The 24,762-nt window shown below is 42.9% G+C and overlaps 1 protein-coding gene across 3 annotated transcripts in view; it reads left to right on the top strand.

The window, feature by feature from the left end:
* Positions 1–3,675: 3,675 nt before the first annotated feature.
* diaph2 (diaphanous-related formin 2) overlaps positions 3,676–24,762 on the top strand; it is a 313,996-nt gene continuing 292,909 nt past the window's right edge. For all 3 annotated transcript variants that reach the window (XM_029257260.1, XM_029257258.1, XM_029257259.1), the window contains exons 1-4: positions 3,676–3,896; positions 4,489–4,885; positions 19,382–19,414; positions 21,348–21,524. In XM_029257260.1, the coding sequence (XP_029113093.1) occupies positions 4,793–4,885; positions 19,382–19,414; positions 21,348–21,524 (303 nt within the window). In that variant the 5' untranslated portion in view covers positions 3,676–3,896; positions 4,489–4,792. The remainder of the gene's footprint in view (positions 3,897–4,488; positions 4,886–19,381; positions 19,415–21,347; positions 21,525–24,762) is intronic.

Here is a 24,762-nt window from a genome sequence, read left to right as displayed (position 1 = left end):
CATGTTATATAAACCATAAGGGCATATAAACAGATAACATGCATGAATGCTTTAATTTTTTTTCTCTAACTTCACACAATATCTGTGTTAAAATAACAATAGAGTACAGTATTATAATACGGGGGGCGCGGTGCCTGCTCCCTGGTGGGTCTGGGGTTCGAGTCCCACTTGGGGTGCCTTGCGGCGTTCCGTCCTGGGTATGTCCCTTATGCCCTGTGTTGCCGGGTTAGGCTCCGACTCACCACGACCCCGCTCGGGACAAGCAGTTTCAGTCTGTGTGTGTACAATGAAATACTTACACTTTTATGCAGCACTATTATTTTTACTTTAATTTCTAAATCTTCTCTCTTCCATTTTTTTCTTTTCAGCATCACCAGAAAGCTCACTTTTCACTTGCTAGCTAATTTAAATAAAAAGTAACTTGAAGAAGGGGGGTGTGGTGGCACAGTGGGTTGGACCAGGTCCTGCTCTCCGGTGGATCCGGGATTCGAGTCCTCCTTGGGGTGCCTTGTGACGTCCCGTCCTGAGTGTGTCCCTTACGCCCTGTGTTGCTGGGTTAGGCTCCGGCTCCCCGCAACCCTGTATGGGACAAGCGGTTCAGACGGTGTGTGTGTGTATGTATAACTTGAAGGGAATCAGAATGATCTGTATTTAATAAGGCTTTGACCACATGGTTCTTGTCCTGAAAGGGATTGTGTTCTTATTTTCAGTAGTTTTTTTTTAAGTTTAAATTCAACCTTACAAAAGCCAGGCCATCACCTCTTGAAGCAGATCCACTCCAGTGTATCACGACTAACCAAATCTGTGCAATATAATGAACACTGAAGGTTTAAACCCCATGAGCATGAATGATAAAGTTTGGAAATTTGTATTTAATTGGTCGATCTATTTTTGAGTATCTACAAATGTGTGAATCTTACCAGAACATATCCAACCCAGTCAGGGGAGAGGGCATCTGGAGTGGAGTGGCATGACTGAAACAGTGCCGAGGGGCCGTGAGCGGATGGGGCACCCAGGGGACACTCCAGATGGTGAGGCAAACAACCCATATCATGTCTGGTTTAATCAAAGCAACATTGCTGTTTTGGAACCTCACTATTCCACCCTTAGTGACAGACCGTGTAATAATTATGATGGAAACTCTGTGGAGGTTAAATTGTGTTTTCCGCTCAGGTACTGTACTCAGCGAGTAGATGCCACCTCAGTTGTACCTGTACATAGTGAAACAGCTGGTGGAAGTGATAATTTGATGGCTCATACATATATTCCAAATCATATCTCCTCCATTACTGTCTTGAACATGAGGTGAGGCACATGCCAAGAGGAGATATGAGGAAATAGTCCAACTCAGTGAGAGTCGCATGATAGATCTTATCATATATACAGGCTGATAAGAGTGGAGATTGAATGCATTTCCAGGTATCCATGATGGTGGACTATCAGATTCCACAGCTGGTTTATTGCAATCTACCACACCTGCACGCGTCCTCCTGTCTGATACTAAAAATACAGTAAAAAATAAGGATAATAAGGATCCTAATAAGGATTTTGGCAAGACTGCATTGAAACTAACTGGAAAGGTCTGTAGCAGTTACTCTACACTTACTGTATTTTCCCTGGATAGAAATGTGCAGTTGATCTTCTCTGGACCTGAGGTAGATGCTCCCTTGGTCTCATGTCCAAGTTTAGCGTAAAGAGAAGCTGTAATATAGACTAAACAGTGCAGTGGACAGAAGACTGAGAGTATTCTTTTACAGTAAACAGATCATAGGGACAAGGGAAAAGACTCCTTAGCAGTTTGGGGTCCAATACTGCCCTCCCACTTTACTGAAAAATTCCTGTAAATCTGTCAATAAATCCATGAGAGAAACAGTGCCTCACACCAAGACAGTAGCCTCATTTTGGGCTGTTGTGTCTTTCAATTCTAGGCTCAGGGTGGGCAAATGAAGTACCTCTTTAATATACTATCGCACCACACTCTGGGGAGGAGGTGAAGAAGAACATACAGGAAGCGTTCATCATGAACATTTATTGGAACACCAGCACACAAGGAAATAACACTCTAGGTCAAAGAACCCCCTTTTTCTGAAGGGCACTCACAACAAGCCAACCTGCATAGTCACACTCCCCGCCTCTTTTATTTATTAATTATTTATTCATTCATTTATTCTTCACTCGCCAACACAGTCACCCCTTTATATTCCCTGTGAGTTCCAGCGGCGGTTGAACACTTCATTCACATTTTACCCATAATACAACTATGTCGAATGAACCCACTTCCCTGCTCAAACTCCCAGTAACACGGGTCGTTATTTTCCTCTGTGATTTTTCCCTCAGAATTTTCTTGTGCGGAATGAAAACAGGTATTTTTCAATTCAAGAAGGCTTAGTTGCTCCTTAGATGCCCCAACAGCATTATCACATCCATCCATCCATCCATCTTCCTCCGCTTATCCGGGGCCGGGTCGCGGGGGCAGCAGTCCGAGCAGAGTCCTCCAGACTTCCCTCTCCCCGCACACCTCCTCCAGTTCCTCTGGGGGAACCCCAAGGCGTTCCCAGGCCAGCCGGGAGACATAGTCTCTCCAACGTGTCCTGGGTCTGCCCCGAGGCCTCCTCCCAGCGGGACAAGCCCGGAACACCTCCCCTGGGAGGCGTCCAGGAGGCATCCGGAACAGATGCCCGAGCCACCTCGACCGGCTCCTTTCGATGCGGAGGAGCAGCGGCTCTACTCCGAGCTCCTCCCGGGTGACTGAGCTCCTCACCCTATCCCTAAGGGTGCGCCCAGCCACTCTGCGGAGGAAACTCATTTCTGCCGCTTGTATCCGCGATCTCATTCTTTCGGTCATGAATAAATATATATACATTGCAACGGGAGAACCCATGAAAATGAAAAAAAAATCAAGGCTTTCGTTTACCCTGGCCGGTACGGGGTCACCGGGGCCCCACCCTGGAGCCAGGCCTGGGGGGGGGCGGGGCTCGCATGCGAGCGCCTAGTGGCCAGGTCTATGCCCACGGGGCCTGGCCGGGCTCAGCCCGAAGCCATGACGTGGAGCCGCTCTTCGGTGGGCTCACCACCTGCCGGAGAAACCGTAAGGGGCCGGTGCATTGTGATTTGGGCGGTGGTCCCAAACCTCGGGCGCCAACTCTGGTTTTTGGGCATTATCACACATTTTAAATATATACATTGCAACGGGAGAACCCATGAAAATCCAGTCACAGTGTGTTAGAGAATCATATAAATATAGATAAATAACCGAAGATAAATATAAATAAAGTGATACATTTAAAAAGTTTAGTTAATGGCTGCGAATTTAAACGGTTTGACAAGAAACACTTTTATAGCGTTATTAGTCCGTTGGAATATTTGTGGGAAGTTTAATTTCTCTATTTCTGAAGTAAATAATTGGTAGTTAAACGAGCACAATGAATGATAAAACTAAGTGTGGAAACTTGACCCTCACGTACACGCATTCCCACAGACCCAGAGCGGGAACAGCCGACCCGTCCCGTGCCCACCGTTACCATCATCGCTCTGACCTCACTGCCCAAGGAAGGTGCTCCACATTGGTTGCAGCGAGGTGACCCCTGATCGACACCCTATACAGCCAATAGAAATAAGACCATCCCCCTCATTTTCACCAATAGCAGCCGTCAGTAGGCGGGGTTATTAGCGGGCCTGGCACTCACGCTCGGTTGCGAGGGTAAGTCAGCGTCGGGTGGGATTCCTCGGCTCGCGTTTGACAGGTTAATGTGGCCCGTCCGCTCAAATACAACGATTTAATCTCGTGTTACCTGTAACGGGACGCGCGTGCTGGTGGCGCGCGCGCGAGACACTCTATTTGCCCGGAGCGCCTCGACAGCGATATCTTCTCATGCCGTGGCTTGGATTGGACAACGGTGATTTCTCTTCTTATAATTAAAATGTTTATATACGGTTATGCTGTCTTTTGGCATTGAAGTTATTTGAAATGCATTTTTCCAGAAGTTACGGGATTTGAGTGAATTTTAAGATGTAACAGACGAGTCGTCTTCTTTGGCCGAGCGTCTCTGGTAAACTAGTACTGTAGTGTGAGAGTGTCTGAGGGGCTGAAGGATTTACCACAGAATCATCATCATGTGTGTGTCAGTTCTATTGATAACAACAAGTGATGTTTTAAGAAGTTGAACTGCCATTTTTTTAAAGTTTAACTTTAATTCCATTTTATTCAGCCCTTCAGAGTTTTCTGAATTCTGACACTGTGACTGTGGCAGCTAGATAGTAGTTTTACCTCATTCATTGCCCTAGGGCCCTAGAGAATTCCAGGGAGTAAATGGGGCCGGGGTGTAAGTAGCTGTAGATAGATAGCAGTGTAACGGGGGAGTAAATGTGGTGTAAATCGCAGGCTGCAGCGGGACTCTCCTCTCAGTGCCCTTGGCTTGGCTGACCAACACAGCATTGTGAAACATCCTTCCCCTGTTGAAATGTGCGCTTTTTTTTTTTACAATCCAGCATTTGATGTTTGGACAGATTTCCAGACCTTCGAGATAAAGAGTGAAAGAAACCGCTTGGATCCAGAGCCACTGGGTGTTTCCGAAGGCGCCTCGTTCCTCTTGGATGCCACCGCTGGAAGTTCTCCGCAACCTGGATCGTGCCGCTTTCCCCTCTCCCGTGGAATGGCTTTTTGGGGAACCCTACTTCTTCTGAAATTGCAGTCCAGCTTGGAGTGATTTGTACTTCTTCTTTTGGTTTGCCATATTTTGGGTTTTTTTTTTTTTTTTTTTTTTTTGTTCCCCCCCCCCCTCGCTCTGAAACCATGGATCAGCAGAACCAGGCGAGTGGCGGAGAGGATCCCAACAAGCCCCCGAGAAGAAAGCCCAATGAGGATGAGAGCAAGAATAAGAAACTGGTGAGTGTTCTTCAGCCGTGCGTGGATGTGTTTATGGGGCCTGTGAGTGGAAGGAGCTCCTTTTAATGATGAGAAAGTGCAGATGTTCCAGATGTTCCAGCTGTTGGAGTGAACAGAAGAGGAAGGCCCCCTGGGACAGATGCTCAGTCTCCATTTCTGCACAGCATGTAACTTAGAGTCAACAGTCTCAGTGAAACAGGCAAAGAAGTGCTACAGTTTTATGTAATGGGAAGACACCTTGTTTTATACCTTCTTTCCTCCTAATTGTGACGACTTAGCATGGTGCGGTCACGTTCGCACAGCATGTTTGGTGTCCATGTGGGGTTTTCTTGCATCGTGCGTTGTCTACTAATCTGTCCCTGTGAAGCAAAGGAGCGCTGCTTCATGATGGTCTCAGTAGTAACAAGGGTTTAGCCATTTTTTCATGCTGAGCTCAGCTTGAGGCCCAGGTTATCACTTATTCCTCTTGGTGGTGTTTGAGCACACATGACTTGAGCAAACGTTGACACGGTGGCAAACGTGATGAAGCTATCATAGAAACCCCTCTGAACGTTAACTAGCATAACGATCCAGACAGCTGTCAGAGTCAAGCGCTTCAAACGTGGCTTCCCCAAACATCGATACCCAGTTGCTACGTGTGTCTCATTCCTGTAAATAAAAATCTACCTAAGGACAGTAAGTGTGAGACACTGTCCTTCAGCCGTTCAGTTCCTGAAGAGAGCAGATATGCTTTGATTAGCCTGTGTCAACCGAAGCAAAATAGAAGTTCTAATATGTGTCAAGTAATTAAGACACTATGTAGGACATGATCTATTTAAAGTTGACCTTTTTCATTTGTTAATTACCTCATCACAGAGGGCCAAACTGTGCTCGTCCTCGTGGGGCACTTCACACTTTGGAGCAGTTATGGTTCTGGCCTCCCAACTTTTGAATATTTTTGAGTGGATGGACCAGTCTGTTAGAAAGGGGTTTCTCTCTGGTCTTGGTCTTATAGATATGTTCACTTTTTAAAAAAAAAAAAAAAAAAAAAAACTCTACAAGAGGAGCAGACGGTGTTCCCTTGCATTAGTAACTGGCCTTAAGTCAGTGGGTTCAGAGGTTATAGTTCTCAAGGAGGAACTGCTGTAATGACACTCAGCTGTGAAATCTAAGTGGAAATCTGCGGTGCAAAGTTTAAAATGCTGTACGATTAACCTGCTGTACGATTAACCTCTAGTTTCATAATTAATCTCTCTGCTGGGGTTCTGTAATGGCTCCAAGAACCCTGTCCCACCCCTCAAGAAAAAAAACACTCTGTCAAAGAGCAGTATTCCAGCACCGAGGAACTTTATCTCTTTATCCCGTGAAGCCTGGAGAAGGCAGACTGGCTGAGAGAGCTGGTGCTGACAGATGTGACTGTTTCCTTCCGTCACTTTGTTTGTGTGTGCAATAAGGAATACCTTAGTTATCATACATGATGATATCATCTCTACCATCTGGGTTCAATCACTGCATTTGCATTTTTGTAAATTTACCAGCTGCTTTTATCATGAGTGGATAACATTATGTATTTACAAAAGCTTTTATCCAGTATATCACTCATTTATTCACTGGATGCATTATTGAAGCAGTAAGGTTAAGTGCATTGCACAAAGCTATGAGAGCAAGGCTTAGCAGCTCACTTAAGTTTGTGCATGAATCCATCTCTTCCTGGCTGTATTTTACCCAGCAAGTCTTTTTTGACAAGCTGTAGATCCTGCTCCGCCCATGTGCATGGTGTACTGGGTGTAGGGAATGTAAATATGTTAGTGCAGGGTATGTCACATGCAGGAGCTTTTTTTTTATTAATTTTTTTTTTTTTAAAAAAAAACCTTATGGCACACACAGCTGGTGATATAGTTATTTTTTATTTAATTTTTAAACTACATGCATCAGTGTTTCTTTAATTGTTGCTTCTGGCTCTTGTGTCTGAAACTTGTGCTTGTCTTTTTGATTAATACAATTTGACTGGATGTGAAGTTCAAGGGAGTGGGGTCTCGCTCTAAAGATGGGAATTAAATACCACACTTAGACATACAGGGCTTAAGTACGGTGTTTATAAAATCATGCCTGGAAGGATCCTGTTTTTCCCCACCACTCATTTTATGTAGTACTTTACTTGCATGCATCGCCAACTATGTCCATCTGCAGCAGGAAGTGTTTCCTCATTGTTTGCCTGTTTTCAGAAGGCCCTTGGCCACCAATAGATGTACTGCTATTTCTTTCTGTAGTTGTTGATTCTCTGTGCTGCTCTTTACGTAAGTTACAAAGCATACTGTATGTGTTACATATGCAGACACTACTGCATAAAAAAAGATTAGTGGGTAAATGGAGTGATCCATCTGGACAGTGGTAGGTCAGAGGAGCTGCTCATGTGCAGCTTTGGAGAACTTACCTCACATGTGCTGCTTAAAAATGTAGAATAGATCTTTGACCTGGAAACTGGTTTTTATATAGAGAGTACAAGGTTGATGTTTGCTTGTTCAGAATGTGCATTTGGGCTTAGAGTATGGAGCTATAGTGTCCTGTTGCATTATTTGCTTGTGTCTTTGTGCTTTGAAAGCCTGTCTGTTACGATAATGAAATTGTATATTCCAAATTGTATATTAGGTCTCTGGCCCGGTTCTTTTTATATGTAAAGGAGGGGCAAAATGGTAATGGTTTCAGTTCCTCAGTTTCCCTTCTTGGTATAAATGAGGTCTGTCTTGCTTGAGTCATACGCGGGGACGTACAATGACTGGTAATGAGATGGACAGCTGCGATGAGGTCGTCTCAGTGGAATTCAGGAAGTCCAGACCGGCAGAGAGCACAAGCTCTATGGGAACTCGCACACCTGTAGCTGCCCTGTAGCATCTCACTGATTCAGTTTAGCCACAACAATTCAAAGTTTTATTCAAGTACCAGGATGGCAGCTGCTGTTGCACATTTCAGTCATTCAACCTTAACTGTTTCACTAACAGATGCAATTGAAAATAAGTGTTACAAGTGTACTGCTGTGAGCTACAGTACATAAGTCACTTTGGATGGAAAATCTGAGTAAAATAAGTGGATGGAATGGAAAAACCTCAAACTGTTGACTAATTTAGGTTTATGGTGCTTCACTTTCAAATAGACCTGTTTTGGTTGAAGTGTTTAATTTGGAAGAATTCCTTGTTCCTTCACTGGTGAATACAAATACATAATTATAACATCATTCCCAAGGAAATTAAGACACAATCCAATGGTTGTGTTTATGATGGCCTGTGGGGAGGACTTGATTTTTATTAATAAAAAAAAAAAAAAAAATTATTTTTTTTTTATCTTTGCAAAACTCCACTGGCTTTTATTGGGTAAACTCTGTTTACGTTTTTGACAAGATGCTTACCTTCCCAGGCTTAGGTTAAAGATTTAAGATTGTGCCATAGCTGTTTAATATATACCCTGAAATACAAATAAACATGGCTGTCCATCACATTCTCTTATTTGATTTTTGTGGTGTGAATAAACCATGTGTAACATCTTAAGCCTCACTGGGGAAATGTGCGCAGTTGGGGTCTTATTCCCAGTAAGCCTGCTGTCAGCTTCATATGAAGAGATGGTGTGAAGGAAGAATGAGGACATTTCCCTGCACTGGGTATGTTAACAAGGGGTGTTTCTCAATGAGCTGTCTCTTGGTTTCAGTTGAAATTGGCGGTTTGTGGTGTGTCGTCTGTTATCTCTTAGCAACGGCTTGTTCTGGTACTGGTGTCTGTTCCCCCTTCCTTGTCATCAGTTCTAGGCTATGCTTGTTTACATGTGTGGTTGTGTTTTCAACAGTACTCCCCTATCAAACTTGGGCAATGATAGTCCTTCTGCTTAATGACGGCAAGGTGCTTCATTGCACTTGTGACTTGCCTGGGTATCAGGTTGTTGTTGGAGAACATGCAGAGCATTGCTGTTGAGAACATAGTTGTGGGAGGTGAGGAGGATCAGAGCCACGCTATTGCACGCAAGCCACAGGTCGTGTGTTGCAGACCGCATATGAACATGGTATACTGTAAGGGTGGAGCCTGGCTTGAACATTCAAAATAAGGGCGTCACGCTTTACAGGAACCCATCTGTGCATCTTCAGTTAGGCTGAACAATCACAATGTCTGCAGTACAGGGTGGAGGAAACCAGTAATAAAGGGTGTATCATGTCATAATTATAAATTATTTTTTTTGGTTCCCGATTTGGAAGTTAAACTAACTGCTGAACTTTTAAGAAGGCAACTTCAGATCAGTCCATTCCCTTAGTATAGTCACTTACTACTTTTACTCAGCACTTTAATGTATGAAAATGAATAACTTGAATGTTATTTCCCTTGGGGGGCGTGGTGGTGCAGTGCTGCAGCAGGTTTGACCAGGTCCTGTTCTCTGGCAGGCCTGGAGTTCGAGTCCTGCTTGGGGTGCCTTGCGACGGACTGGCGTCCTGTCCTGGGTGTGTCCACTCCCCCTCCAGCCTTGTGCCCTGTGTGGCCAGGTTAGGCTCTGGTTTGCCACGACCCTGCTTGGGACAAGCGGTTTCAGCCTGTGTGTGTGGCCAGTTCATAAAAGGGAAGTAACAAAGCTGAAATTTGTTTTGTTAAAAAAGATTGCCATTCACAGAAAGACTCTAGATTATCATCATTTAAAATAAACAATCACTCATTATATTACAGTTTCTGGTTTAGCAGAATATCTATATATATATATGTATATTATTTTGTATCTAAGGTCTTAGTTGTACTGCCTTTTAACCAATTTTATTCCTATACTGAGTAGAAGAGTGTTTTCCTGTTTTGACCTGCCCTGACAAATTAACTATTGTGTATAGCCAGTTGCACAGCTTGTGTCTATTGTGTGGCAAAGGTGTGGTTTGGGATTGTGATGGTGTTACTTCTTTTATTTACATTGTAATTACATAAAACTTATTTACCTTCCAGCGGGGGTGCGGTGGCGCAGTGGGTTGGACCACATTTTTTCTGCTCTCCGGTGGGTCTGGGGTTCGAGTCCCGCTTGGGGTGCCTTGCGATGGACTGGCGTCCCGTCCTGGGTGTGTCCCCTCCCCCTCTGGCCTTACGCCCTGTGTTACCGGGTAGGCTCCGGTTCCCTGTGACCCCGCATGGGACAAGCAGTTCTGAAAATGTGTGTGTGTGTGTGTGTGTTTACCTTCCCTTGTTCATATTGAGTTTGATGCAGTTTTATTTCCAAGGTGCAAATAAAGTTCTCATTAAATTAGCCTTTGCACATGGAATGTATAGATTTTTTCTCTAAACTGAATAGCTTCAGGCTGTTTTTGTGAATGCAAATAAATGCAGGTAATGAGGCAGTTGTGATATAATCATTTAAGATGTAGACAGACATAAGTAGGATTTGCAACAGAGCTCACCAGATACGCAGTGGACCCATCGGAATAACACTTTGCCTTCGTCAGCTGCAAACTCTCAGAAGGGAGTAAGTAGTTGGACTTGGAGATTGAAGGAATGACGAAATGAGGCCCAATGTGGGGAAAAACTAGTTTCGTTGGATTCTAGCTGTGGGTTTGACTGGTAGCTGTGAAGCATAGGTGCTTGGGGTCTGAATGACAGTCCTTGAAACTAAAAGTGAAAGTTCAGTCAGTTTTTCTCAGGAGAGCGAAACTGAGACACTTCTCCAGGTGATTCCAGAACTTATCCTGAGTTTTGGGAAAGAATGTGATTTTCCACAAGCGCTTAGTTACTGTGAACCAGGTGATAAGAACCCTAGGTATCCATGTCATGGATATATTTATCAAACACTTGCCTGCTCGGGTGCTTGTTTTAACTACATGTCCAAATCAGGGTTGCGGTGGACCAGGGTTTGTCCTGAAAACACAAGGGACAAAAAAGGTACTAGGGTACACCCTAGATGAGACTCTAATCATCTCAGTCTTTAAATTACTTTAAACTGAACTAAATGTTACAAACTACTACAGCATACTCCATGCTAATGAAATATATTACCTTTATTCCCTGTTTATGAAACTAAAATGAAAGAAATTTCTGTTTTATGTAGGTTTAAGTTCTTATTTATAAATTGTTCAAAGGGTTATTAAACATTTGATGAATTGCTATAAACATTTTAGAGGATGGACTATTTTGAAACTTTTTTTCTGCAGTGTTAGGCTAAAAAATCCTCATATAGCAGCAACTTTTTAAAATAATTAAAACAATACTTTTGGTTCTGACTTTGAAATGTGAAATGCATTCAAGCAACATCTTAGTAAAGTCTCAGTAATTAAGAGGTCAGCTGTACTGATAATCTAATACTGATAATCAGCATTGGCTGTTGTTTATGTACTTTTTTCGAAGTTTTATAGTAACAGGACAATTAGTTAAGCCTCTCTTCCCCAGGCCAGATTCTCACATGTGCAGAGTCCTTCATTTGCATTTTTATGAACATAGGTACACTCTGGGATGGCTTGTTGTACACAATGTCCCACCATAAGGTGGGTTTTGATTTTTTTTTTTTTTTTAGTGATGGAACTTTTTCCCAAGGGGGTAAATGTGCCTCCAGCTCTGCAGCTGCTCGGTTCATCTGGGCCACTGGTATGTATTGGGAGTCATGCCAGAAGAGGTACAGGAGGTTTTAGGGGATTGCACTAAGGTCAGAGACAAATGGGTCTACTTCATGACAGACAGGTTACCTTAAACATTCATCTGCGTCGTACTTTAGATGATAGCGCTATTAGAACACTGCATTTTGAAAATGGCATCATGGTACCATAATAGCAATGGTGATTTCAGATCAATAGAAACTTCCAGATTTCCTGTTCTCCTCTGTTGCAACATATCAGCACTGCTTTTTCAGTGTGTCATGTTCTATTTGTGGGTTCCTGGGTAGGGGGGAACAGGGGCATCTGGCTGTGGGAAATGAGTGGAGAGGCAATGGGGGAGCAGCAACAGGAGGAAGTCGCCACATGTGAGAGTTTCATGGCACACAGGAAGTGAAGAAAGGAAGTGGTGGGGAATGCATTTTTGTCATACTGTGGTCCAAACCAAAAGCTCTGACTGCAAAAATGTGGATGACTCAAGTGTTTCACTTTCTTCCAGTAGGAAAGGTAAAATTTGATCTTCTGTCTCATGACCACCTCAGCCAAATTTTGTAAACTTTTGCCCTTGCAATGCATACCTTTACGTATTTACATTTTCCTGGGACACTTTCTCGATCGTCACCAGTTCTCATCGGTTTGTGGAAACTGGTTGGCTGAATGTGTCATTTTTTTTTTAAAATTAATAACGGAACAGAAATGGGTTACTGTAACATAGACAGGAACAGCATTCTGAGAAAATGCAAAGATGTCCTGGCACATATTACAAGGGCAAAGTGTACAATATTTAGCAAAGGTGGTCATGAGATAGATCAAAGTTGAACTCCCCCCCCCCCTTCAATGGGAGCATTTAAAACTGCAGCAAATGTTTGTCCCATTACGTTGTGTGGCAGATCAAGTGATCGCTACACCCAAGAAGGTCGTCATGCACGTCAACAGACCATGTGTTTGCTTTACTCCAGTTTCTATTTTAAGGTAAAATAAAATCTGCCTTGGGCTGCTCTAACCAGAAGAGCTGAGCGTTCTTTACCATTTAAAGGCACTTGTGCGCTGAAGTAAAAATAGTCAATTTTTCTTTTTTTCCTGCCGGTCACAGAATCCTGTTTTCTCAAGTTATTCACTCTGTCATTCCCTGGGAGCATAAGTCCCCCCCCTCCTTCATTCCAAATCTGCGAGAGGCATTTGTGCCAGGATTGCTGCTGGAGTTTTGAGTAATGTCTTTGCTGCTGCTGGGAAGAGTGCAGCCTTTTCATTTCGCTGTCCCAAGACAGAGCTGCTGGACACTGCTGGAAAAATAAATGTGTGACATCATGTAGGCGAGGTGGAGTGGCTGGGAAGAAATACAGTGGAAATGCCTTTGTTGAAATCTCTGACATACGGCAGTAGTAAATATGGTCCCTCCCTCCATCTCTGCATTTGCTTTTTTCCAGGCTTGTGAAACCTTTCACTCTGACTGTTTATGCCACACCGTGGCAAAAACAGGAACGGAGAAGGGGGCAAGCCTTTTTGTAATTGGGTTCGAATATGCCGATGTGCTTAAAACTGAAAGTAATTTTTACTTCTTGAAAGCAAAGAGTAATAGACTTCTAGAATACTCCACAGCCTCATTATTGGGATTCAGACAAGTCCTTTGTAATTATTCCTGTCACGATTTGTAGATGGCCTTATTCTGTGACTCCGTGTGATGCAATATAGTACAATTTCCAAGTTTATGGTAACGCTTTAAGCTGGAAAAAATTAAGTTAAAGTAAAATGTAAGTGAGCCCATTAGAGAAGTAGTTTTTAATATTGTTAATAATATTAAATGTTAAAATATTGTTTTCTCCTTGACATTACACTGTGTAGAACATGTAAATTTTTTTTTTTTTTTTTCTTTCTTAAATATTTACCTAACACTGCAGGCACATGTACTTCAGCAAAAAAAAAAAATTCCCTGGAAATTAAGAATTTGAGTCAGCCTGAATTAGAAATGTGAATAATCAGTAATTATGTGGTAATCAGTAGTACCCTCATGTACCTTAAGAAATTTATCATTTTTAACCTCTATTTAGCTGGTTGCACAATTTTTTTTTTTTCTCCATTAATGTGGTTGGGTATTCTTACTGTGTAAATCATTAGTGTCTACTAAGATCATGGGTGTTAGAATAGGAGGGGATTTAAACTGGGGAACCTTGGGATTGCGAAGCAACAGCTCTGTCTCCTCCACTTCCTGTTGTCAAAGTGTTTGTCCAGTTTGTACAAATGTTCCCTTTTTGGCACACTGGCAAATTAGGAATTGTCCCTAAAGCTCTTACTTTGATTTTTTTTAAAAAGAAAAAAAAGACCAACATCCACTTTTGGTTACATGTGATACTGCTTCCCAGCCAGGAGGTGTGATAGAGGGTCTTGCCGAGTGCAGTCCCGCCTTTTCAAGTCCCTCCAAACCTAGTTGTGAAGTGCTTTTGCTATGAGCAGCACTTGGGCCTGAAGTAATGCCACCATCATCCTCTGTTCTTCCAGCTGGCTCAGATCTATCCTCATGTGACTTATATACTCTGTTTTTGTATGTTTATTTGTCTGTATTATCATATGGTTTTCTCATCAACAAATCCTGTGATTAGTAGAGCACATGCTCCTACTGAGTTCCTCTTTTATGTCTGTTGTTCTGGGCATCCCTGTTGATCTTGTAGATATTTTCCTCCTGTTGATTCAGTAGTTTTTTTTTGTGCCACATCTTTTCATAGGGGAAAATACTGAGTCAGAGGGCTGTGTTGTCTCAGATCCTTGCCTGCAAATGAAATAGTTTCCCCCCCCCCCCCCTTCTTCTAACCACTGGAAGCTTACTTTTTGTAGTGTTTGTCCGTTCATGTTTATGCTTTAATTACATTTATGTGAGAAAATGTTTTTGTCATGATAAATTCTTTCTTTGGTTTGTTCTGGAGAACTTTGGATGTCCATTGTATTTCCCTTGACAGAAAGGAGCTTTGCTCCATGTTTCACAATGCTCCTGACTTACACTGAGATACATCTTGTCAGTGAAGGATGCTGGAGAACAGAAGCTGTCTGCCAGGCCTTGTAGCTGATATTGCTCCCACAGGTATTCCAGCTTCTTGACAAATGTGTGCCATTTTGTCTAATCGTGCCGGAATGCCAGCTATGAGGAGGCTGTAAGCATTTTCCTGTTTTGGCTTGGACTTGGTTCATGTAAACAATGGGGCATTGATTTGAGCTGCTACGTGCTCAACCCGTGTGACTGCAGCCCACTGCCTTGGCGGTCAGATAGTGGGATTCAGGGGACCACAAATGAACCGATGCTGTGTCTTTAGAGAGGGAGAGCTCTGGGTGGAACTGAGTTGGAGGGTTTGTTGTACACCCAGACCTATTTTGCTTTGCTGCTTTGATATTGAAAACTCCAACTATGAAGTCGGTACAAGACTGAGGAGGTGGACACTGTCAGTACAGAGACGACATCCCCGACTCCGACAATGGAAATGAAATCACTGTTTGGAGGTGTATCAGGGCAAATGTTGATAATTTGCTTGGCGCTGCAACATCTGTGTCCAGTTAGTCTTTGAGAGTGGAGGCTTCTAGGGAAGGAATGCTGGAATTTAAAAGGACAGAAGGTTTTGAATGATGTTTCTGAAATTTGATTTGTACTGTGGAAATGCTTAATATTTTTAACAGAATAAGTGTATTATTTTTCCCTGTTGCAGTTTCTCTTCTCACAATACAGAAGCTTGATCAAAGGGCAGGACCGTCCACTCTGCAGATTTACCTTTGTTTGTTTAGCAGATGAGTGTATTCAGACTGTTGTCATTGTTAAAAACAACACAATTGAATACAGCCCTTTTTTATTAGCAAGTACTGCTCTTGCTGGCCAGTATTGAAATGATACCAAAGTGGACCACAGGATCAGGGCCACAGAGTAAAACATTCAGTTGTTGTGCTTGTTGACTCTCTGCTACCCAGTTGAGAGCACAATTCTCATAGCTACTCTACTGTCCATTGAGAGGGTTATCGCTGTCCAAGTCTGGCCCCTAACTTCACCTTCTTTTCCCCACTCTGGCCTCACTTCCTCTGGAGGTTTTTTGCCCCTGTTGGACAGAATGGGAGAAGATGGTTTATTTCTTTCTCAAAACTTTTCCTCTACATCATATTTGGAGAAAGCGAGTATTTGTGCACCACACCTATATCCTGGGCTTGGTAAGGTAAGGGACATTCTCTCCCGGGGGCCCAGTGAGTGAGTTGTAGTGGGATGTGCTGGTGCCACTTATTTCTTGGGCTGTGAGTTCAGCTGTGGGTTTGAATCTGGATCTGTTTGTGTAGAGTTTGCATGTTCTCCCTGTGTTCATGTTGATTTTTCTAGGTGCTCTGGTTGCCTATAACAGCTCAAAAATGTGCTAGGATAGCTGGTAACGTACTGGTTAGAGTTGCTGCCTTTGATCCAGAGGTTGGAGATTCGGTTCCCACCTCCAGCTGTGGTACCCTTGAGCAAGGTACTTACCCTTAAATTGCTTCAGTAAAATTACCCAGCTGTATAAATGGGTAAATAATTGTAATCTTCTAACTGTAATAATTGTAACCTTAATTGTACTATTTTAAGTCACTCAGGAGAAAAGTGTCAGCTAAAATAATAAATGTAAATGTCTATTTCAGGTGGGTTGGTGATTATATTGCCCTTAGTGTGTGTGTGTGTGTGTGTGTGTGTGTGTGTGTGAGAGAGACTGCCATACAGTATATAGGCTCTGGAACACCCCGCATTGGACAAGTGTTTGTAGATAGTGAGTGAGTTTCAGCTGAGTTCATCTGGGTCAAGTGTTTTAGTTATTGTTCCTCTTGGGTTTTCAATCCATAACCTCTTGGTCGCAAATTCTATACTTTACTCAGAGTGCAGTCTGCATGTCTGCCACTCAGAACTGCCTTGAAAATGAGGCATGTTTTTTTTTATTCTTTCTTACCAAGTTTTTTTAATTTGAGCTACACAGATATGTATTTTTTTCCATTTTCCGTTTGTCTTGCTTAATGCCTACAGGTTAAACACCTTCTTCAAAGGTACGGTAGTAAACTGCAAGGCTGTATCTGTTGGCCATATCTTGGAGTTGTTGTTCCGCTGCTTAATTTCATGTGGCTGGTGGACTCCTGCCTTTCCCGTTCTCACCTTCTAGACCAGCAGACGGATTGAAGGATGGAATCTATAAGGACCTGGAAACCACCCTGCCAGAGCTTGTCTTAGGTCTTTGGCTAATTTATTGTGCCTGGAGCAGATTTTATAAAGGTACGAGAATCTCTTGAGTTAAGAACATAATCCAAACCTTCCTGTGTCCAGTTATGGGCTCTGGTTTTGATACAGGTCATACCCTGTTTTCTTAGCACAGGCCATGTTCTCACACCTGGCTGATCAAGATCACATGTTCCCCTTTACAGACAACAAGGGTTGTGTTAGCTTTCCCACCCATTTCATCCCTGAGTGACGCCGCTGAGTCTGCCCCTGTGCATGACTGGAAATCGGGCTGCTATCAGCTCTGTCCCATGTGTTTCTGGTGCCACATTTCGACAAGCTGCTGAACACTGACATTGAAAGTGCCACTGCTGCCCACTAGACAACGGTTACTGCACTCATGCCCTAAATGTGAGAGTGTGTGCTCAAGGTATAGTGGGCCTGTACCCCTTCTCTAAGAGTTACTTGTTACATCAGGTGTAATACCATCGTCTATATGCTGGACCTCACAACTTCTGCACAACCATTTTTCAAGTTCTTCACCACACAGTAATGCACTGGTCAGTACAGACTCTGCATGGTTGTGTACCACTAATTCTGTGGTACAGTGAGCAAATTGGAAAGTGTAAAATTAAAGCGCTTTAGTGGAACTGGACTGAGCTGTTTAGAGGCAGGCATTCTGAACATCCTGTGGGGGGTGAATAAGGGGTTTGCCAAAAGCTGTTTGTGCCACATGGGCTCGCCGCCCTGTCTGCTAAAAAAAGCTAGGCTGCAAGAGGATCTTTTGTTTGCTAATAATTAGAAGCAATTAAAATGAAACTTGTTAGTCATGCAAGAAAGCCAATGATGTTTCTTTGTGTTATTATATTTAATAACCTTTGCTGTTGGATGTGGGAGGCATGGCTCCATTGGCTGAAGTTGGAGTGAAAATTAACCAGAAAAGGCCTTACATGGGCATTGTTTTGTAGTGCTGTAATTTTATCAGAAAGCAAGATATTGTTAAGCCACAGGAGGGTAAACATCTGTAATCTGTCCAGTCTGTAACATAATAGTGGCAATTTAGTGTAATTTCTGAAGCCTTTTGCAAGCATCTCACGTATTGCAGTGCAGTGCTTCCACGTATGCTCTCTAGTGGTGAAACGGCTGCCGTCACGGTTTCTCTCGTGTGTCCTGCTCTGCAGCTCCGCTCTGTGCTGTTTTGCAAATTTATAGGGTGGATTACTGGTCCAGCAGCCTTTGCGGGCATACCTCGCTTCAGCTCCCAATTAAATTGAGCACTTGACAGTTGTGCCACAGTTATCGAGAACTGCTCAGTTTTGATTAACATTGTGTATCAATCTGAGTCTTTACTGAGTTTTTAAAATCATTTCTAAGACCATGTAAATCTAGTTTTGTTAATTTTCAAGTTAGCTTTGAGTTAACCATTTAAAGTAGTGGGGTTCAATAGTTCCTGTTTCGTTCTTAAGAGCAGCACTTTTTGTTGTCCGTTGTGCAACAGTGTTTTACACAATAGTGAAACTGATGTTGAATGACCCTGGTGACCACTGACCACATGACCACTATTAAACAAGGTGGGATTGTGTATGGCTCTACAGTGTGTGTGTGTGTGTATATACAGTGTATGTGTGTGTTTTTATATATATATATATACACACATATACAGTATATAATATCAAAAAAGGCAATACTCAGCTGTAAGAGTGTAAAAGTATAAAATTGGAGCAAAACTGTATGTTAATTATGAAGAAATCTACTGTGATCATGAGGGAACGTTATGATGTAACGTAATGCAGGTGGTTGGTTGGTTGTGCAGTGGACTCTTGGCCCCATCGCTGCATTGGACTGCTTTCTGCCATCATTAGGTCATTGCTGTCACCACAGAGACTCTCCTCCGAGGGGCTTTGGGCGTTCATAACAGAAGGTCAGCAGACAATGGCAAACATGCACTTCTCAGTCATACCTCAGTGTAGCCCAGCAGAGCCACTGTGAGGTTTTTTAGTTGGTCTCGCTGCCCACAGGGGTTTAGCGGGTTCGGCCTCATCCACCGCGGTGGTAGGACACTGGGTCCTGCTGGACGCCAGTGACCTCACAGTTCTGTGCTCATTACGAACTTAGTATTTATGTGCCTTGCAATCCACTCTCCTCCTGGAACTTCAACAGTCGCCATGACACAACAACCTGTGTCATGTAACCAGTCACACGTTTGATGCTGAGTCGCATTGTTTTGGCTTCCAGTTCATGTACTTCATGTTCATAGACTTGCATCAAGGCTAACTTGTACTTGAGGTTTACATTTTACTTGTCTACAGTTGCTTTCTGAAATGTCACATAGCCAGTACAAATCTCAAAGAGGGGGGAAAAAAATCTTTCTAGGTCTGTACCACTGAAGCTTGTAGTCACAGGTTCATCTATCTGGTTTCAGGTTTTGGGGAAGGATGATCCAGATGGGTTGGTGAACCAGTGAGTTCCACCATAGTGAGTGCGATTTACTGTAGTACATAACACATTGAGAGTTTAGGCTGCCTCATTCAAGGGGACTCTCAGGTAAATCGTATACTTGGTGGGCATTGCCTTTTTGTTTACCTGATGTCTCATCGCTCTTGCATGCATTTGTCTGTGTGTGTATGTGTATGTGTATGTGGTGGAGTAAAATGAAACTCAAACACATACACGCAGGGTGTTTTCTTTGGTTTAAGTTGAGTCTCATCTGTGTGTTGTCCCTTCCCTTCTACAGAACATACACATAAAAACATTGGCTGATGATATGGTAAGGTGTCCTGTTGAGTTTGTTTACCATTCTTTATTTATTTATTTATTTATTTATTTATTTTAATTTCTGTTTACATCACCTTTTCTTTTGTGCCATGACTGCATGGAACTTTGCCACTACCAGAAATGTTTGTGGGAATACAGATGTGGGGTTCTTAATGCTGCTGATGAATTGTCTCCATTCATAAACACACAGAAGTTCTGTAACATCTACTTTGCCGAAAGTAACATATTTCTTTCACTGAAAAGTGCTTATTTTTATTGTATTTAAATGTAAGAAATGCATGAAGAAAAAATAGTGATACCAATTTGTATAACAGTGTTAAGGTTTATGGGTAAAAAAAGGTGTCTTGTAGCAAGAAAACCTGATTTCCTGCAATGAATAGCTTTACACAAGTATACATATCATCTTTATAACTTCTGCACATTCAGGCCACTTAAAAATAACGACATGTTGAAATTAAACTGTCCATTTCACTATTGGAGAAGTTCCTTTCTGAGCACCTAATGACCCTACAGTCTGACAGCCACTGTAAATGAATTTTTGATGTGTGGGACTGTACTCCATGATGTGCGCTGTATCTGGACTGACAACGGAATAGGAGCCGTTTTCTTTAACTGAGTGCTAAAAAATTAAAAATTTCAGCCTCGGAAAGTTGCCCATGACACCTGTACTGTTAGGCAGGTGCTGTTGTTGGCATTTGCAGGTGTAATTTTTCTCCAAACATTCAATAAACTGGTGAGATATTCATTATGTGTAGGAGAATTCCAGTACAGAAAGTCTCGCTGCCTCTGTTAACAATGTAGTGCTACTGAAACTGGCCTTCCACAGACTTGGCAGTCCTTCACACAGCTGGATTAGACAATTTCACACACTAGTGCACCATAGTGATGCTCATGTTTGAATTGACTCTGGATTAATCCCTAATGGTAAATAAGGGGGTTAAAATGTTTAGGTTTCTTGGGGTGGTGAAAACATTGTCTTTCCACAAATATTTCATTATCAGTTTACCTTCATCAAGGTTCTTTTTATTTTCTTCTATTGTTACCTGTAAGGCATGAACGCTGCTAAACTTTTTTCTTTTTTTCCTTTCAACTAACCATGACTACTTTGCATGGATTCCAAAGGCTCTGTCTGCTGTTGTGACTTTTTTTTTGGTTTAATTCTTCTGTAAACTCACTTGAGCCTTCAGTTAAATCTAATGTATAATGTGTATATATATGTATGTATGTATGTCTATAAAATATAACATAATGAACTGAACGGTTTCACCTTGACCCCTTGAAATTCTCGTGAGCTCTCAGCATTTTAGCTGGCATGCATGAACTGAATTGTTCACTCCTCTGGCAGATCTAGAGGCTGTTGTCTCTAGTGCTCTTGTGTGGTTGTGGTAATCGTGGAGGTAAGTCTCAACCTGGCTCTTCTCCAGATGGTAGAGGCTGTCGCCCAATGTAGAACTTGTACCCATAGTGTTAAGGTGTTACTCTATATGGGTTCGAATTGGGTTGCACAAATGCATTCAGGACAAAGCTGCAGAGGCATCTGGGATTTTTTTTTTTTTTTTTTTTTTTTTAAAAATCTCAGTCAGTATAATGTAGGGTCTGGACTCATTCACACAACTGAAATGAAGAAGAGTCTGCACACAACTGAAGTGCTTCCAACTTACCAGCACCTTATTTGTACTAACTTACACTGACCAGTTTGGGAGGTTGGCTGGTGGACACTGTGCAGTCTTCATTCAGATTTTTCTGGGGCCATTCTTAGCAGATAGTGTGAGCGCTATGAACAGTGCTAACAAAATGCAACGTCTCCTTAGAAACCGTTTACACCACTCAGGTGCAGCCGAACATGGCGTATGAACATAGTGAATTTTTGCACCAGTACTACTGTTTTACTGTTTCCTTTTATTCTCCCCTGCTCCTCTCCACAGCGAGACCGGATCACCAGTTTTCGCAAGACGGGCATGAAAAAGGAGAAGCCCCTCATCCAGCACCCGACGGACCCTCAGTCGGCGCAGACGGAGATGCCTGTTCCTCAGCCGCTCTTCGATGACCGCTCCATGAACCTCTCAGAGAAGGAGATTGTGGACCTCTTTGAGAAGATGATGGTGAGTGCCAAGATACCTTGTCTCTGAACCTCTACACTCCTCCAGGTCCTTAGAGGAGCTGCATGAAGGCTAACCTAGCTTTTAGTTAGGGACTAATTTTAAACTGAGTGCTGTGCAACTGTTAACTGTTGCTATGACTTCTAGTTAAACGGTCAATGCCAGTGAGAGCTGTAAAGGCCAGAATTTACTAAGTATCATTGCACCTTTCCATGGTGTGATTGCTGTATAGCTGAACAGCGCCCCCTTGTGGACTCACAGCAAGCCAGTTCTTCAAAGAGCTTGATCTATAGTTGACAGTTTGTGTGGTTGCTTCAGTGTTGGTGAAACTGCAGCAGAGAGGAGGAGGAGACTCCATGAAGAACGCTTTAAAGGAAAAATAGCCCTGGTCATTGTGAGCATTGCATGCCAGGCTACTTGAATGTGACCACTACCTACTTGTGAAGTGATCTGCTCCGTTAGTGTCCACCTCTTTACTTTTGGGGCTGTTGTTAAGACATCGCTCTGGCCCCTAAACAAATCCTGAACTCATCACCACTGATGTTTCGCTTGATTATGATTGCCCCTGTGTGCACTCCGGTGTGTGGTGAACACTCTAACGCAGGCATTACATTCCGTAGGTTGCTGTCAGCGTGTTTACAGAAGTATTTTTTTTATGGCAGGATGCGCAGAGGTGTATTAGCCCTTAATGCATTGCTGAGATTGCTCAGGTCCTCCTTCATTGCTGCGCCTCGCTGCCCATAGCAGCGGTTGTGCTCAGAGGGGCGTGACATTGAACTCATGATTCCGTTCACCACACGACTCAAGGAAGGCAAGATAAAGCTTTGCCCTCAGACATCTTGCCAAAAGCATCGTGGTGATGATGATAATGATGATGACCATAATAATGGTTTTCAACTGAAGGCTACACTGCTTGTATTTTTTTTATTTTATTTGTTTTTAAGCAGTTGCCTCGGTTTAGGAGGTTGTTGAGGATGGATATAAAATGTATTCATGTGTTTCATTCCACGCATCTGAAGTCATTGTTTTCTGGAGACTGTTTCATATTAAAAAATGTCTGCTTCAGTAGGGTTTAAAAAAGTAAGTGTTAAGGATTCTTCCTATGCTTGTGAGGCATCCGAAATAAAATGAAATGTCCAGCCATGGCGGGCCGTGTGTGTTCTCTCATTACACTGATTTTGGCGTGCAGGGAAAAGTGCGAGAAACTCTAGGTTCAAGTCTACCGAAGGGTGGTCAAGATTCACACTGAACGTAACGTAAAGGCGAGTGAACGTCGCTGGAAGCCCTTATAACTCTGAAGTTGTGTAAACCCTCCAGTGGAATCAGGTAGCAAGTGTATCCCTGGAGAGCAGAGGGACCTGATTTAGACTGTCATTCTTTACCATGCTCAGCTCCCTGCGCTCTTGATCTGTACGTGAGCTTTGTTCAGCGCTGTTTATTTCACCATGGCTGTCTGTCTATACCTCACTGCCCCTCACCCCAAGTGCTGCAGCGGTGCTTTAAGCGATCAGAGGACCCAGTGGTGCTGTTCTTATTGTGAGTCACACGACAGCCTTCTCTCCTGGAAGACGACCAGGCCCCGCCCTCCGTAGCCTCTGGGTTGTAGGAGAAAAAGACTCTGCTTTCCCACCATCCTGTGTTGTTCATTTCCTTAGTGTACGCAAAAATAGATAAATTCCACATCTGTGTAACTTATACGTTTAAAAAAAAAAAAAAAAAAGAAAAAAAACAGCTGTTACAAGCCAAAGTACAGAATTTCTATCTCATTAGAGCTTTGTTTGTGTATGTAAGACTTTGTCAAGATTGGGTCACTTGCGGAGGACTTGGGACAAAGAATGGTTCCAGTGCTCGAGTGGACAGGTGGACTTATTCCTGAAATGTTTGTTATAGCTCTCATGAACCCCAAATGATAAACATTCCTCTCTGCATTCAAGGGCCCCTCTCTAAATGTCTCCATTACAGGATCTGACAGGTGGAACTTCAGCACCGGATTAACTAAAGCTGTGACAATATTAATAATGGATCCTCAATCATTGCGTGGCGATGGGTGCGAGGTGGAGTGAGGCAGCACGAAGTGAGGAGAAGCAAGGCTGTGCCATTTGCATCAGCCGGAGCCCCAGGGGCCTGCTGTCCGTCTCTGATAGAGCGCTCTTCGTTCTCGTCGCGGCTGCTCTGCCCACGAGCCAAGTACCGGTTGACTGACCAAATTAACGAGGGTTCAGAGATTAATTACAATACAATTGTGGCACAAAAACAGCCCATTCTGTGCTTTTTAACTTTTCTTTCTTCTTTTGACATGGGAATTAGCTTCTTACAGGTAGCACCATAAAAGGGCACCTAACTGCCTTGTAGTCGTTTCACTGCTCTTAATTAAAGGAAACGTTTTAGGCTACAGTAGACGTGAGACGTGCGATTAAGCAGAATTGTTAAAGAGGTGAAGTGCTTATCTTCGCTATGAATTACATACTTTTGCTTTTTCACTTCTGGATATGTGACTTGTTTTATTTCATAGCTGGGGAACGTGAATGAACACACAGGTCACTGTTGCCGTTTGAGCAGAATAGTGGAAGGAAACGCCCACCATTGTGATGCGGTGAAAGCGAATGTTCCCACTGCGGCCACTAGAGGGCAGCGTAACTCCACCCCGTTTCAAGTCGAGCAGGATTTTTCTCAACGCCTTTTCCTCGAGGTGCTTTGGATGGGTGCACTCATTTAGTTCCCCCTTCCTGTCCTTTTTTCTGTCATTCTTAGACTAAGTCACGCTTGCATTTTGACTTAAAATGCACCCATTTACATTTGTTAATTTAGTTGATGCTTTTTGCCAAAGTAACTTACGATGTTAAGATTACAGTCGTAAGATTACAATTATTTACCCATTTATACAGCTGGGTAATTTTTACTGGAGCAGTTTTTAGAGTATGTGCCTTGCTCAAGAGTATTGCAGCCGGAGGTGGGGAGATCAGTCCTGCGATTTTTGTATCCAAAGGCAGCAACTCTAACCACTACACTACTGGCTGTTCCTCTTTCAAACTCAATGGTGTAGCAACAACCAATGGAAAACTTCAAGTCTGATGTAAGTTCATTTATTTATTTAGCTGACCCTTTTCTCCAATGCAACTTGCAAAGTTAGTCATTTCCCTATTTTTACAACTGGGCTGTTTTTACTGGGGCAGTTCGGGGTGCTGACCCTTGCTCAATACAACTACAGCAAGATTGGTATTTAACCCGGGTCCTTCGGGTG

This window comes from Scleropages formosus, chromosome 13 (genome assembly GCF_900964775.1).
Source record: "Scleropages formosus chromosome 13, fSclFor1.1, whole genome shotgun sequence".
Lineage (NCBI taxonomy): Eukaryota > Metazoa > Chordata > Actinopteri > Osteoglossiformes > Osteoglossidae > Scleropages > Scleropages formosus.
Note: the sequence above shows the minus strand (reverse complement) of the source record. Positions and strands in the feature narration are given on the sequence as shown.